At 42.2% G+C, this 14,613-nt stretch overlaps 1 protein-coding gene across 1 annotated transcript; it reads right to left on the bottom strand.

Annotated features, from left to right (window-relative positions):
• Window positions 1-4,075: 4,075 nt before the first annotated feature.
• On the bottom strand, window positions 4,076-13,315 carry ppp4r2b (protein phosphatase 4, regulatory subunit 2b). Its single transcript, XM_034585347.1, has 9 exons — window positions 13,125-13,315; window positions 12,331-12,412; window positions 11,820-11,990; window positions 8,717-8,810; window positions 8,586-8,623; window positions 8,405-8,479; window positions 8,138-8,278; window positions 7,717-8,030; window positions 4,076-5,647 (listed from the first exon to the last, which is right to left on the bottom strand). Exons 1-9 carry the CDS (start codon window positions 13,156-13,158, stop codon window positions 5,277-5,279), a joined length of 1,320 nt encoding a protein of 439 aa, XP_034441238.1. The 5' UTR covers window positions 13,159-13,315; the 3' UTR covers window positions 4,076-5,276.
• Between the last annotated feature and the right edge of the window lie 1,298 nt (window positions 13,316-14,613).

The following is a 14,613-nucleotide window of genomic DNA, read 5'->3' as shown; positions in this document are numbered from 1 at the left end:
CTAAAATTGCCTTGTTATAGATGGTTTTCAACCACAGTGTCGTTGCAGTCTCCTGTACATAACAAATCATTGAATTTAAGGAGGTTTCACTAAATTGTAAATTGCTGTAAATTGCTGTAAACAGCTGTACTCAGGGGCCCCCTCTCAGCTCAGGGCCCCAGGAAATTGCTTACCCTGCCTTCTTTCCACACTGCTGTCATCCCCCCTGGCAGAGCTACAACCAGCATTTTATTGCCAAGCATAAATGTCCCCACTTTATTTCATGTATGCTGTCTGAAATGAATTTCTCAGCTTGGCACGCATGACAGGACCGGAAGCCAATCTGATAAGGAACGATACAGATAGTCTAAATCAAAGCAGTCCCCCACTAACTTCCTCTGTGAGGATGCCATTCTGACAAAGAAGTGGAAATTCAATAGTGTCCACGTCCTGAGTTCGGTGCCCGCTGAGAGTCCCGCCCCCTCACTGAGCTCCTCAAACATCAGAATAATCCAATATTTCTTCACTGACCATTTCAGAGTATTACATAGTATTTCTCACTGTACCCACTTTGCTAAGCGGTTCTTGTGAAGCCTGTCTGGAGGCCTCCTGCGGTGGAGCCTCCCTGCCGCCTCCGTTTTTCGGTGTGCTTGGTGTTCTTGAAGTGGAGGTAAATAAATGTCCCAGCCTCCCAGACTTTTACAGTCTGCCAACACACTCAACCGCATCCCACCCACTGCTGTTTGCCATTTTGTCAGAGTGGCTCAGAATGCTTCACCCTGCTGTGCCAGAAAAATGGAACTTGACATTGGCACCAGGCCAACACCTGATCCAGGACCTGGACATCAGTTTCTGACCTTGTTTATTTTCTTAACACATTGCATTGCCTTAAAATCGCCATATTCTAGATCATTTCAATAAAAGCTTTTTTATTCTCCTGTGAGAAATGAGACATCAGATCAAGTCCCACGTGTCTCATTTCTCAGACACGTGGGACTTGATCTGATGTCTGCGGTTTCTCAAGAGGTGTGTTGAATGTGTCACAGGTTAACTCCAGCAGCAGCATCAGACTCTAACATTCTCCCTGGCATCTGGAGAGTAAAGAAAAAGACGGCTATGTCATCTTCAGCTCATTCACAAGCATTCACAGGCAGCGAGCTCTGACGTCCCCTCACACTAAGACAGGGAGACAATATAAGACAGGCGTGGGTTCATCCTGCGGACAGAGCTGCACAGGGATGCAGGAGGACAGAGTGTCTGTGTGCCTTTTTCAAGACAGCACATAAGGAGGCGCACAGCGTGTGTCACAGCCTGCATGCATTCACTCGCAGGAGCATGATGACTCGGCCTGCATTCTGATTTCAGGGGCCACGTTTGGTCTGGCTTGGAAACTAAACAGTACCCTCTATTGGATGACAGGAAGACTGCGCGTGGCCTTGCCTGACCCAATCAGAGAGGACATGACTGGGAGCTTTCAGTCCTGCTCAACCACAAAATATTTTCAAATCCCAACTAAGAGTGTAACTTCTGTGTTATAATCACTTTCTTTAAGATTTCATGTATTTCGTCTTTTAATCCTGTCAAAGTCATCGAGGGGAGTGCTTCCACTTAACTCGATGACTCAAGACTATTAGTGTGATTTGTTATGCGCTGCATGCTGACCACACTTCCATTAAAAAGTTCTCCTCTCGAGGCGGCTGCTGATGCATGAAACCCGAGTGTAACGCCTCACAGCGGCCAAGAGGGATTTGAGGGGGGTCCCGAGACCCCCAGGGGTCCGCTGTCGGGGGGGCTCTGGGAGAGAGTTTAATTTCATAGTTATTTTACTGACTGGTCTGATCAAAGACTTCAGTTCACTCACTGCAGCTTTCACTCCAGCTGCTATAAAGACATTTAATATCATACCTGCTAACAATTTACAGTATCTATACCAGTTGTGAGACAGACTTTATGCAAGTGTAGATTTTACAAAATAAATGTAAGGAAAAACCAAACACAGATCTATAGATCAAAAAATCTATATTTTCTCATTTTCAAGAGCAGCTCTGTTGTGATATGAAGCTAATTCCATGCACTGTTGTTATGTACTTTAAGGCACTTTTTTAAAATCATTGCAGATATAACAGGTGGTTGCTGTGATTGCCTCTAGAATGTTATCCCCTGCTAATACAGTCCTGCTCCTCGATGCTACACACACAGAAGACATTTAATATTAGGACCCAAAGGAAATTCTTTAAGTCCAGTAATGAGACATGAAGTAAGAAGTAACTGTGATACAGTGTGAATTGCTTTTATAACAAGTTTGAAGAGTCAAGAGGCCATTTTTGGAAACCTAATGCCTCTAATAAAAGTGTGTGATTCCTTTAAATTCATGAAGCTGGGGTGAGATTAAAAATAATTTGGTGTCGTGCAGCTTTTTAATATCCCTCCTGACCTGGCATTTGTTTCCCCGGAGACAAGTCTTCAAAGGCCACCATTTTAAAACGGCGCTGCGTGGATTAATGCAGTCCACCTCTTATTTCCTCTGAGAGCCTGAGCAAATTTCAGCAGTCAAACGACAGCAGTGACAGATGCTTTTGTAAACTGACCAACAGGAGCACGATTTTGAGCCGAGCTGTTCAAGGGGACATGAAAAGTCATCTTTATTTTAATGGGCGATAGTTCGCCCCTTTAACTGTGACCAAAACCATGTAGCAGGCGCTGAGCTTTTACAAAAGCTGCCTCCTGAAAAATCCCCAAGTCAAATTGGCCACCTTCATTAATTTTCATACATGGTTCCTCTGTCCTCTGTGTGTGACACAGGGGAGGGATGTGACAACAGTCGTGCTGATGGGTTCATTACTTCCATTAATAAGGAGCAACTACCCAGAGACGCTGAGAGAAAAGCCTTAAACAAACCTTTATTCTTTTAAATGCAAATAATATCTGTGAGTGCATGTAATTGTACTGCATATTATGTTTGTGGGGAAGTAGTGTGCTGCTGGAGATCAAAGCTGATCCAGACAAATTATTCCAGGAGGATTAATGTGGGAAATAACTTGTCAAAAACAAGTGTAGCTAATAATAAAAAAAGACTTTCATTAATTGTATGTTACTGCCAGGGTTCTGGTGCATGCAGGCAGCATGGCAGGGCTCACTGGGTCGCTTAATATTAGAGCCATTGTTAGTATTATTAGTTACACTTGTGCATTTCCTGCGGTGAGTTAAAATGTGTGTGTAAAGTATCAACTGCTTCTCAGGATCTCGACGCCTTGCAACAGTCTGTGAAATCAAAGTACATCTCTGACAAGTGAAGTACTTTAAGTCCCAATTCACTCAAGTCTGAAGTGTGTTCACATTGGAAGTGACTCAAAAGTCACTTCTTTTTTAATGCATTAATACAAGTTTTAATCAATTCCAGATGGTGGTGAAATATATTTTTAGTGTTATATTACCTACTGTTAATATTGCATGTTTACTTTTACTGATGTATTTTGACTGTCATCTTTGTTACTGTAACATGGCAAATTTACCCATATCAGAGAGTTTGTTTGTGTATATATTGGCCCTGTGATGTGCTGGCGACTTGTCCAGGGTGTTCCCTGCCTCTAGCCCAATGTCAGCTGGGATTGACTCCAGCTCCACACACAAAAGGATTAACGGTATAGATAATGGATATATTTGTTAAGGGGCAGTGGTCCAGTTGGACATCCTTTGATTTACTTGTAGCATCATTATCTGGTACACCAGTATGTTGTTGCAAAACCAAAAATGTTGGAACAAAGACATGAAATTCTGAAAATATCTTTTTCATGGCAGACATTCTGAAGCACGGGTCGTTCTAATGACGTCAATGAATCTGCTTTGTTATGAGTCCCAGCTGCTGCTCCAGTGAAACTGTATAAAGCATCAGTTCACTGAAACTTAGTTCCTGCATTACAATCACAATTTCAGTCATTAGTTACACATGTGCTTTTCAGCTAGGAGTCATAATGTCTGTTTGACAACTGCTGAGCCAGCTACAGTATCCAGCTGTGTCCAGCATAATACAACATTATTAAAACTAATACTGCACATAAATGAGATGCTGTGTGCAAGTAAGCAAGACCACCACGCATAAAAATGTTAACATTTATTGCTGATTCTGAATACCGCATTGAAAGCAAAAGCATTCAGAGTATACACAGAAATTATACAATTATATATGGTTTCACAAAGGCAGTGAACACATACTGTATTACAATCTACAAAAATCTACTTTACAGAAATTTAAAATCCTAAATATCAAAAAGTACAGCTGCAGAAAACAGGTGTAGAACTGGAACCAGAAACTGCTCTGGATATCTGTCGGTGAAACAACATGGTGACATCACGATACAAAGAAAGCAGAGGTCATCTTTGTACTTACAGCTGGTTTTGGAAACTACAACTGGCAGACAGAAAAAAAAAAAAAAAAAAAAACATACTCCAAAAGAACTCATTGAATTGAAATGATTTTTTATAAATTATGGTGGTTTTATGCATCCAAAATATATAATTTTACAGAGGACATCTCTACAAGGTAGCATGTCATACTATTGTTCAGAGGGATTGGTAGTGTATCTTTGCAAAAATGTGGTTAAAATAATATAAGGACACAATGGAAAAAAAGGTCTCGCATCTCACATTGATGGAGGTAAATTTTAAAACAATCAACAGCCTGGTGGAGGCTTGGTGGAGTAACAACATAGTCGTGGTGTGGGGGGGTTAGGTTAAGGTCATTGCTTGACTAAAGAATATTTTACATGTGCTTCAGTCAGGAATTGAAATGGTGGCTGTAGCTCATAAGTGAACAATTTCATAAATAGTGAGGGCTGGTATGGCTCTGTTCTGATCCTGGTAGTGTGGTACACCGGGCTTAAAGGGTACAAGACCTACACCACCAATCGTGTCACAATGTCCCAAATGGCTGGAGAGAGTGGCTTTAGAACCAGACCACCACAGCACTCAAACAAACCCATAGAGCGCAAGAAAAAACAAAAGAAGATCCAGCCGACAAACTCGAGGCTGCCGAAACAAACCCCTTTTAAGGGTAAATTAAAAATACAAGATAAGAAGATCAATAAAATATTCCAGTAAAAAAAAAAACCTTCAAATGAAAATTTATTTCTATGCCCACATCAAATGCCAGGTAGCCATTTTGGAGGAGTGTCCAAAAGCGGGACGAGGCGTTCGTCTTGCGTACGAGGTGCAGTTATCCTCAATCCCAGTGAGAGTCAAACTGGATTCAAGGACAAGCTGGTTTATGGTCACACACGGCTGCAGGGGGGACTTGCAGTCTAGTCCTGCTCCATAGGCTCCTCGGTGGTCCCAGTGTTCAAGGTGGCACTTTCCATGGCGCCCTCTGTGGGGGATTCAGTTGTACTGCTGGAGGGAGCAAGAGCAACGTCTTCCCTGGTCGCTTCGGCACTATCCTCTATGCTACAGCTGCTACCACTGCTGCTACTGCTGCTGCTCACTGGGTCACTGTTGCTCTCCTCGCTGTCCCTGCTGGTCTCGGGGCTCTCCAGGACGCCTGCAGGTGCCTGCTGCTCTGTCTGATCCATGTCGCTGGCCTCGTCCTGGGAGCCACACGGTACCTCCCTCTCGGCCTGCCCCCCCGCCTCACCCGAGCCTGCACACACCTCGGCATGCGTGCTGCTCGTAGGTTCTGTGTAGGAAAAGTGGAAAAGTGTTAAATCACAGTTGAGTGTGAATAGTTTGAAGGCTATTTGTAATTTCTAACAACCTCAGAAGAATTAACGGACTGGTTTGGTCGCCTTCTTATCAGGCAACAAAGTGACAAGAAAGATGACATAGTATTACATTTTTTCGTTTCAATATTCACTCTTACACACGTTTCCCTTCATTAATGCACAGATGCCAGATTTAATTAAAATTACACAAGTAATTAGGTCCAGAATATGACAAGGAAAATAATGAGTATTATGCCTCCTAAGATCATCTATGCCTCAGTATGAAGACAGCTTTTCTACTGCAACCACATTAATGTAAATGCATCATGTCTAGTCCTATAATCTATCGTCAGTCTGTGCGTCTGACATAGATACTATAATAAAGACACTGGGGATTTAAAACATCTGTGCTGATCTTTAGGGTCTGAAGGACATTTCCCCACAACAGCAAGACAGAAAACCAGTCACGGTTGAACTTGTGCTTGTTTTTACAGCACAAATCACACTGAACTGCAACATACAGCTGCCTTTCATAACACTGAAATCACTGGTTAGAACGAGCCTCAACTATACTGCACCTCAGAGACTAATTGTGACAGTAACATGTGAAATATGTCCAGAAATGTCATTAAGTCCAAACTTATCCCCGACTTTAGCTCAAAGAGACTTGGCTGCAATTTGTAATCGCATGAAAACCCTCAGGTCTTAAAGTATTGTTTTAGAGAGCATCATTATTCTGCACCTAAGGTCTTAATGGGTTAAGCCAGTGGTTCCCAAATGGTGTGCCGTGGGATTTTGAGAGAAATGTAAATTATGATTATTGCAATACTTCTATACTACAACAGGGCTCCAGAGCGTGACAATTTAAATCTGTGAAGTGCGAATAAAAATGTTCCTTTGTCGCACTGGTGCGCCAAACATTTAACTGGTGTGTCTCTGTATTGATTACGTCATCTTATCAGGACCTGCGCTCACTTTACGCTTCAACAATTAACACCAACACTCATCACAAGTTATTAGGACCCGAACAGTACTGAAGTTTACTTTGTATTTTTTGATTCGCTCAAAGGTTTGAGACACCTATTAAAACACATAAAAAATGTGACGAGCGCACACACACACACACACACAACATTGATTATTGTGAAGGGCCCACCTTAATATTTTTTAAAAATGCACCAAATAAGAGGTTTCCTTGCACAGTTTACAGCTTTCGCACTAATTTCTCAATAAAGAGGTAAATTCTTTACCCTAAACCGATGTAGCAGTTAGTGGAAAAATTGGTAAATTGGTAATAACATTTTTTACACCAAGTTAGATAACATTATTGCTCAAATCATAAAAAAGCTTTGTTACCAGATAGTCACCAGTCACCATTGACTTTTCATTACTGGTGTGTTGCACCTGGTGTGCTGGTGTGTTTAATTTCAGTAGCTAAATATGTAAATACTAACATACCTAGCGATGCACAGTAAGTGACATTAGTTATAATTTCAATGAATCAACAGTTTTTCAGGCCAACTGGTAATGACCATGTCATTGCCGACACACTTCTAAGCACATGATGGCTTGATGTCATGCCCTGTCACATTGTCCTCACTGTAAACAAGCACAAGTGATGTGGCTAATGCTTCACTTCTTTCACTGGCTCTAGTGGGAAAGTGTGAATGTATGTTTCAGATCTGAGGAAAAAACAATAAAAGCATGCAAACATCCTTTTCAGATGAGATGGTGTAAAACTCAAGTGTTCAGCCTAGCTTTTCTGGAGGTTTCCCTTACTACTGGACATTACAATTAGAATTTCAGTATTTAAGAACTGCTGAGAGATATACATCTACCACTGAGTATAACTGGGTTCATAACCCTGTAATCCTATCCTACCTGTGGATTATATTTATGCCAACATTAAAGCCAGTGCATTTGTAGTATTTCCGTTTTTCATAACCTACTTGCATGAACCCAGCTTTTCAAAACTATGTAGCCTCACATACCATTAACCCACAACCGGTGAAAGACATGTACGTATGGGGGAAGAAAAACCTGCCTTGGTCTTCAGTAGCAGCAGCACTGCTAGATGCTTCATTGTCCTTGCTGTACCCGACCTTCTCCTCATCTTCCTCCTCCTCTTCCTCTTGGACCATGGCTTCTGCCTCTTTTGACAGGCAGGTGGCATGTGAAGGCCTCAGTGTGTCCACGTCCTGCTCGTCCTCTTCATCCTCCTCATCATCCTCATCCTCCTCATCCTTGCTGAACTTCAGTCTCTTCACCTCCTGCTGCTCAGCTTCCATGTCCTCCTCTGTGTCTGGGTGTTTGTTCTTCACCGAGCTCCCAAGGGAGGCTCCAGATGCCGAAACCTCACTGACAAAAGAAAGGAGAGGCAGGTGAAACACAGGTGATTCCAATGGCTTTATTTGTGTCGAAGATGAATAATTCATTTTCTAGTTGTGTTGTGGCTCCTGACATACCTGGAGTCTTTGTCATCTTCTGGCTCTGTGTCGAGGTCTTTGTTGTCTGTGCTGTCTGGCAGACCATTAGCTGCTAGTGAGTTGGCCAGAGACACCTTCGGTCGATTCAGCGGCCGGGGAGTTCCTGGACCGTTGACTTTCCTAATACACAGCCGACAGAGATTTGTTTTTAAAAGAGTGGAAAAAGGCAATATAAATAGCAAAATTATCATGTAATGCTATTTAAAATGTACAAATGTTAAAATCAAGGCCAAAATCTGTCCGAACCTCTCTGTAAAAGCAGATGTGTTCCCAGGGAGCATCACACCATTCATTCTATTGATGGCACTGCATCCATTTTTCCTGCACGTTGGTAAACAAAACAGAATTCTCAACCCAGTAGAATACATCATTCCCAAACTTCTACATTATAAGTTAACATTACATTTTACATTATCATGACACTTACTCTGAGGTTGGATGTACACAGCTTACCACCATTACATTCTAGAGCAAAACAAGAACAGCCAAATGAGTGGCAGAAGGTGTCATTGTTAATAATATGAGAAGACAATAGCATCCACCACTGTTTAGACGTACCTTCTCCACCCCCCGAAGAAACTTATCTGTTCCTGTGTAGTTCCTCTTCGGTTCTGTGAGCAGCTCACACAAGCGCTGGATCGTAAACGGGATTCTAAAAATAAAGCGCAAAAGAATCAATACACAGCAAATACTAAATGTATCGTTCAGGTCGATTTCTACTCCCCCAATGTGTATGAAGGAGAGCTATCACAGGTCCATTATATCTGTTGCCATCAGGACTCCACAATCTACATCACTGCAGTACATTTCATTTTGTCTTATTGTAGACAGATGTTTTCAGACTCAGCAGTTGTAAAACCAGAATATCCCCTTCCAGGATCAATAAAGTGTTATCTTATCTCACTTATCTTAAGCTGCTTTCAGAATTGCACTTAACTCCAACACGGAGTTTCTCCACCCGTCACCCAAGTATAAAGTCAGCAGAAGTTGATGTGAGAACACAGCAGGAGATCCCCCGCTGGAGTCACCGCTAGAGTGTGTGTGTGTGTGTGTGTGTGTGTGTGTGTGTGTGTGTGTGTGTGTGTGTGTGTGTGTGTGGGGGGGGGGGGGGGGGGGGGGGGACGATGACTATATGACTGATAAATAAACAAATGCTTAAGTATACGGTGTTAAAGGGCTAGTTCTCCGAAAAATGAAAATTCACTCATCTACTCGCCACTATGCCGATGGGAGGGGTGGCTGAATTGAGTCCACAAAACACTTCTGGAGTTAAACTTCAGGGGTCAACTTTGTTGCAGCAGAATCCAATACAATTGAGGTCAAAGGCGTCCTCTTCTTCAACACTGGAAGTGGACTTTTAGGCTTAAAACACGGTGTAAATTACCTTGTTTCGGGTCGAATATGAATGTCGGTGCTTGCGGCCACTTAGATGACACCACACGAGCAGTATGGAGGCACGTTATATTTTTTCCTGATCTTTTATTAGGTCTGAAGAAGAGGACACCATTGACTTCAATTGTATTGGATTCTGCTGCAACAAAGTTTACCCTTTAAAGTCTTTCTGCTTTGGTTTCACTGCTAACATAGACTCCATAGTAAGTAGTCTATGCAGACACTGGTGTGTTTCTATATTATCTATTTATAATTCACACACGCGCACACGCACACGCACACGCACACACACACAACTAAAGAGCCATGCACAGCTCCACATACAGTGTTCATTTGGGGTCTTTTTATACTTTTATACATGAAAAGTTATTTTTATATAGTCTTTAGCGACTCTGTCAGTGGTTTTCTGCTCCTCTCTGTGTCTATCATTCGTGCTGCGCACTGCTCCATCCACATCCAGCCATACTGAACGCACCCCCCTATCTCCTCTACCTCTCCATAAATTGTCTAAGTTTACAAATTTAGTAGTTTTTACCCAGTTTGAGTTTACACATGTCTGATCACACTGTTTGTGTGTGTGTGTGAGTGAGGATCGAGCGAGCGGGATGGCTGATGAACTTGCTCGCTGCTCTGAAGAAAGATTTAACTCATTCGAAAATTATGGATCATTATGTGATGATATTGTGGCGTCATTTTAAACAAATCAACGTTTAAGCTGTAGTGAGTCAGAGACGTCAGCTGAGTCTGAGAGAGAGAGAGAGAGCACAGCAGAGTCAGTGTGTGTACACTGTTACTATTCCCTAAGGTTCTGGGACTATGACAAATAAGCTATATACAATTTTTTTATATAATCAACCGCTCATAGTGATGAATTTAACCCTGGATAAACTTGATCACTAGAAGTTTCCACTGTAGAATTTAGTCGGGAGGAGGAGGCGGTGGCATGAGATTTGACAGAGCTGCCTCACAATTCTCTATTTTCTCTCTACTCCTTACGACAATGATTCATTAAAGAAAAAACCTGTCAATGATCTGTATATCTTTAATTTATTATCTAGGGCAGCAGGGCTCCATCTGATTGGCCAAATATATTGACATGCAGAGTGTGAATGCATGGCACATGGAACACCACTTATCACATTTCAAGCTGTCTTTTTTGTGATACGTACATGTATATATTGTGCAACTAGGGCTGGGCGATATGGAAAAAAATTCATATCACGATCATTTTTTTCATATCAGTCAATATTGATATATATATCGAGATATTTAATCACATCACTATTTCTGTCATTTCAGCTTCAGATGGTAAAAAAGATTAGTGCATGGCATTACCTGTCTTTGTGGGAACATGCTTTCCACACAATTTGCAGTGCACATTACTTAGTTTCTTGTCGGACTTTAAATAGCCAAACTATCTCCACACTACCGAATTCCTCTGACCCTTCTTTTCAACAATGTCCTCGTCTTTTGAGTCTTGGGCTGTGTCCGTTGGGGTGTCTTCTTAAGTAACGCTGTCGCTCGAGTTTTTGTTAGCATTTTCTGTCTTCTTTTTTTTAAATCTTGCTCCCACTCCTGACGTACTGGTGTGCACAGCACAGCTGCAGTAGCCCAAACATTAGCACGTGTGCTGCTGCCGGCTGCTACTCCTACGCTCAGTGCTGTGTGCGTCAACCTAAGCTGACGTGGCTGTAACTCTACTACAGCCACATGATTGGTTCTGCGCGGCGCTATTCTCATTAGCTCTTCGTGTTGTCTGTAAAAACATGGATGAATGAGTTCTATCAGCGTATCGACCATGTCTGATATTTCTATCATCTTTATCATTTTATCGCCCAGACCTACGCTCATATTACTCTTGGCTGTAATGAAGAGTATAAGCAGAAGTTGTGAACCCAGAAACAAAACAAGTTGATGGAAAACCAACAACAACAAAAAAAAATTGTTAAAAGGGAAGCAAAACTTGCCACCTTGGCCATACAAGGGAGAAAAATAGAGAGAGGACTTCAAGTCATTCCTCAATTGGGCAAGTTGTGACAGTTCCTACATGTGATAGTGTTTTCTCAGAGCGAGAAAAGCAGCAGTCATAACACATAATTAACACTCTATATTGTAGACGACACATATCTTTGTAGCAAACAGGAAAGCTATCCATGGAGTGTCTTTATCATAGGGAACCAAACACGTTCAGTGTGACTGCTCAATTCTTCCAGTCAGCTTAGTACAAACTCTGTTATATTGAAATGTACTAATTTAACTCAGCACCTACCCATTATATCCCGTCACTATCTTCAGAATTCTCTCCTTCATATCTTCAAATGGAATTGACTCCACGTTGGGATTTGCAGGACCTCTTTGATCAGGTGCTGCGGCTCTGAAGTCATCCATCACATTCTCCAATTTAAACAGGAAGTAGTTCTTGAATTGAGACCATTGCACCCTAAAGGACAAGTGTAAACACAATGGGGCTTAACGCATTTGAAATACAACATTAGAAGACAGGACAAAATATAGAGCTAAAAAACAAGACAAATATCCTCAAAGAAATGACTCTTGCATCATGACCATCCACCACATTTAGAAAAAAATAAGTTATGTTAAGGAAATATGAAATTATTCCTGGACTGCTCATTTAAATAAGCTATCCTTACATTTATAATCAAATAAAAACTCCTCCCAGAATTACGGGAACGTGTATTTGCGTGTGTGTGGCAGTAATAGTGGTAGTAGATGTAGTAGTAAGGTTGGAAAATTGCATCAGGCCTTCAATGTTCACTTACATGGTCTCTCCAGTCTTGGCAATATGACATAGAAACTGTTCCAGAAGAGGACATGCCTCCTTCTTTGCTTTCTTCTCGAAATCTGCTCAGAGAGAGAGAGGACCACAAACATACATGTACATAATGTTACAGTCAGATCAGAGGATAACAGATCATTTGACTTAGCTTCAGCCCCAGTTTTGAGAAGTGTGCTGTAAAGCCCTGATGCCCTGAACACCTGCAGTGGTTTCCTGCTCAAGCGAAACACTCGCGGCTTGTCCGCACGTATATGGACACATTTGGGTTTAAGGCGATCATACTGTCTCGTTAGTTATTTACATAACGTAGTGGGCTACAGTTGCTAACAATCTTGCTAGGTCGCTTGCTAGCTAGCTAGAACTAGCTTCGGTTTAGCACACTGGCTAGCACATTAAGTTAGCCGCAACAGCGTAGCCGGCAAACTGTCTCAGTAGCCGGTGACAGTTAGCAGCTACTTCACCCAAGCCACCGCCATCAGTGAGAAAACAGTGGCACATGGAGGGTAAATACACAATCGTTAGGTGGAAGTAATAAAGAGAAGAGCTGTATATTTAGTGAGCTTTCATGGTTGGCCAACGAAACTAACTGACGGCTAACCGCTTCCGTCAAACCGCCTGTAATGTTAGCATAAGCTAAAGCTAGTTCTGAGAAGCAGCTAGCGACATTAGCCTGCGAGCTCCATTCCGTTTATTTTTCACTGTACAACATCTACGGAAGAACACGTGAGACACATGGTCTCGACGAACAGAAAACCTGTCGAAATAAAGTGAAGTGACCTCTGAGCGCCTCTTGAAGCGAGTCAATTTCCATCACGTCGTCGCCCTCTGTCAGTCTTGTGGATGTGAAAAGCAGACTGGCGGCTAGCTGCGGCTGCTAAGCTACGATCTCACAGGCGGAGAGGAGGGAGTATTTTAATATGGCGCCGTGAGGTCACTGCCTGTTCAGCTGCACACAAGACACAGCAGCTCCGGCAGCTCCGGCACTCATCTCAGGACTCCTTACAGCTGACGGAGGATACACACCAAACAATGGCAACAGCTTAAAGGAAAGAATACAACTGCGAACACACAAGAATAACAATGACACACTATAGAAATATAAAAAATATAGAAACACACTGTTCCTTGTTTAACACATATAGTACAGATTGCATATACATATCAACATATCACACTCCATTTATCTGTCTTTATATATAAATATATATATATATATATATATATATATTGCACGGTATATATGCAACAGTCTCTTTCTCTTAAGCTCTGGTCCTCTGAGTTTGTGTTACTGTGCACAGAATTGACTGCACTCGTCTGCACTGATGCTTCAGATGTTGTACCTGGATTCTGCTGGAGTCCCTCTCCCACTTGGGGGCCACAGCCCCTAATGCTCCTAATGCTCCTGCTACTACAGAGACCACTTAGGACTTCACCCTCCACATCTGTTCCAGTTGTTCTTCTCGGTCTTCTTGTGCTCCTACTTCCTGGTGCTGCTGTGAGCTGGGAATGCCACATTTATCCCCACAGCCCTCTCCTGCTCCTGGTCAACCACCACTGTCTCTGGTTGGTTAGACTGCAGCGGTTTGTTAGTCTGGAAGTTGAGGTCCCACAGGATCTTATCTCTGTTGTTCTCAACCACTTTGGGTGGTAGGTCTCGGCAGAGATGTCCCAGCCACTTGGTTATGTATCTCAGAGTTCACTGTCTCAGCCTGCATCTTACATCCTGCCAATATCTGCTGGACTGTCTCAGGGGCTTCTTTGCTCAGCCTGGACCTTGAGTCTTGTCTGCTCTGGAACCTGCGGATCTGTTCTTGTGCTGCTATGATCACAGTCTCTGTGCTGTCCTTCAGGCTGGCTTTTTTTTTTTAACACTAGCAGGATTTCTCCATGTCAGCCACTTCCTCTATCTGTCAGTGATACATCCCATGCATTAAGTCTCCCAAATCCGATTTGAAAATCATCAATCATTTACTATGTTACTGTGCATTTCCAAAGGTCTTGTATGGACCCAGGAACTGAAACTGGGCTTAAAGGACTTGATTTGTTTAATAAACCTGAAAGGACAGAATTGAGGGACTTTGTACCAACCTGTACTCATAGTGGTTAATTGAGTTTATATCCAGTTTTAAAGCATTGGCAAATCATATTGTCACAAAAACTTATGAAACCAAAAGGTAGACATTCAAAATGCAGTAATTATCTTTATCTTCAGTTTTTTCCTGAAATACAGTTTTGAATTGCCTTCCTATACATTGCATATTTGTGT

This window comes from Hippoglossus hippoglossus, chromosome 5, assembly GCF_009819705.1.
Source record: "Hippoglossus hippoglossus isolate fHipHip1 chromosome 5, fHipHip1.pri, whole genome shotgun sequence".
Classification (NCBI taxonomy): Eukaryota; Metazoa; Chordata; class Actinopteri; order Pleuronectiformes; family Pleuronectidae; genus Hippoglossus; species Hippoglossus hippoglossus.
The sequence above is the reverse complement of the archived record's forward strand: the minus strand, read 5'-3'. Positions and strand labels throughout refer to the sequence as shown.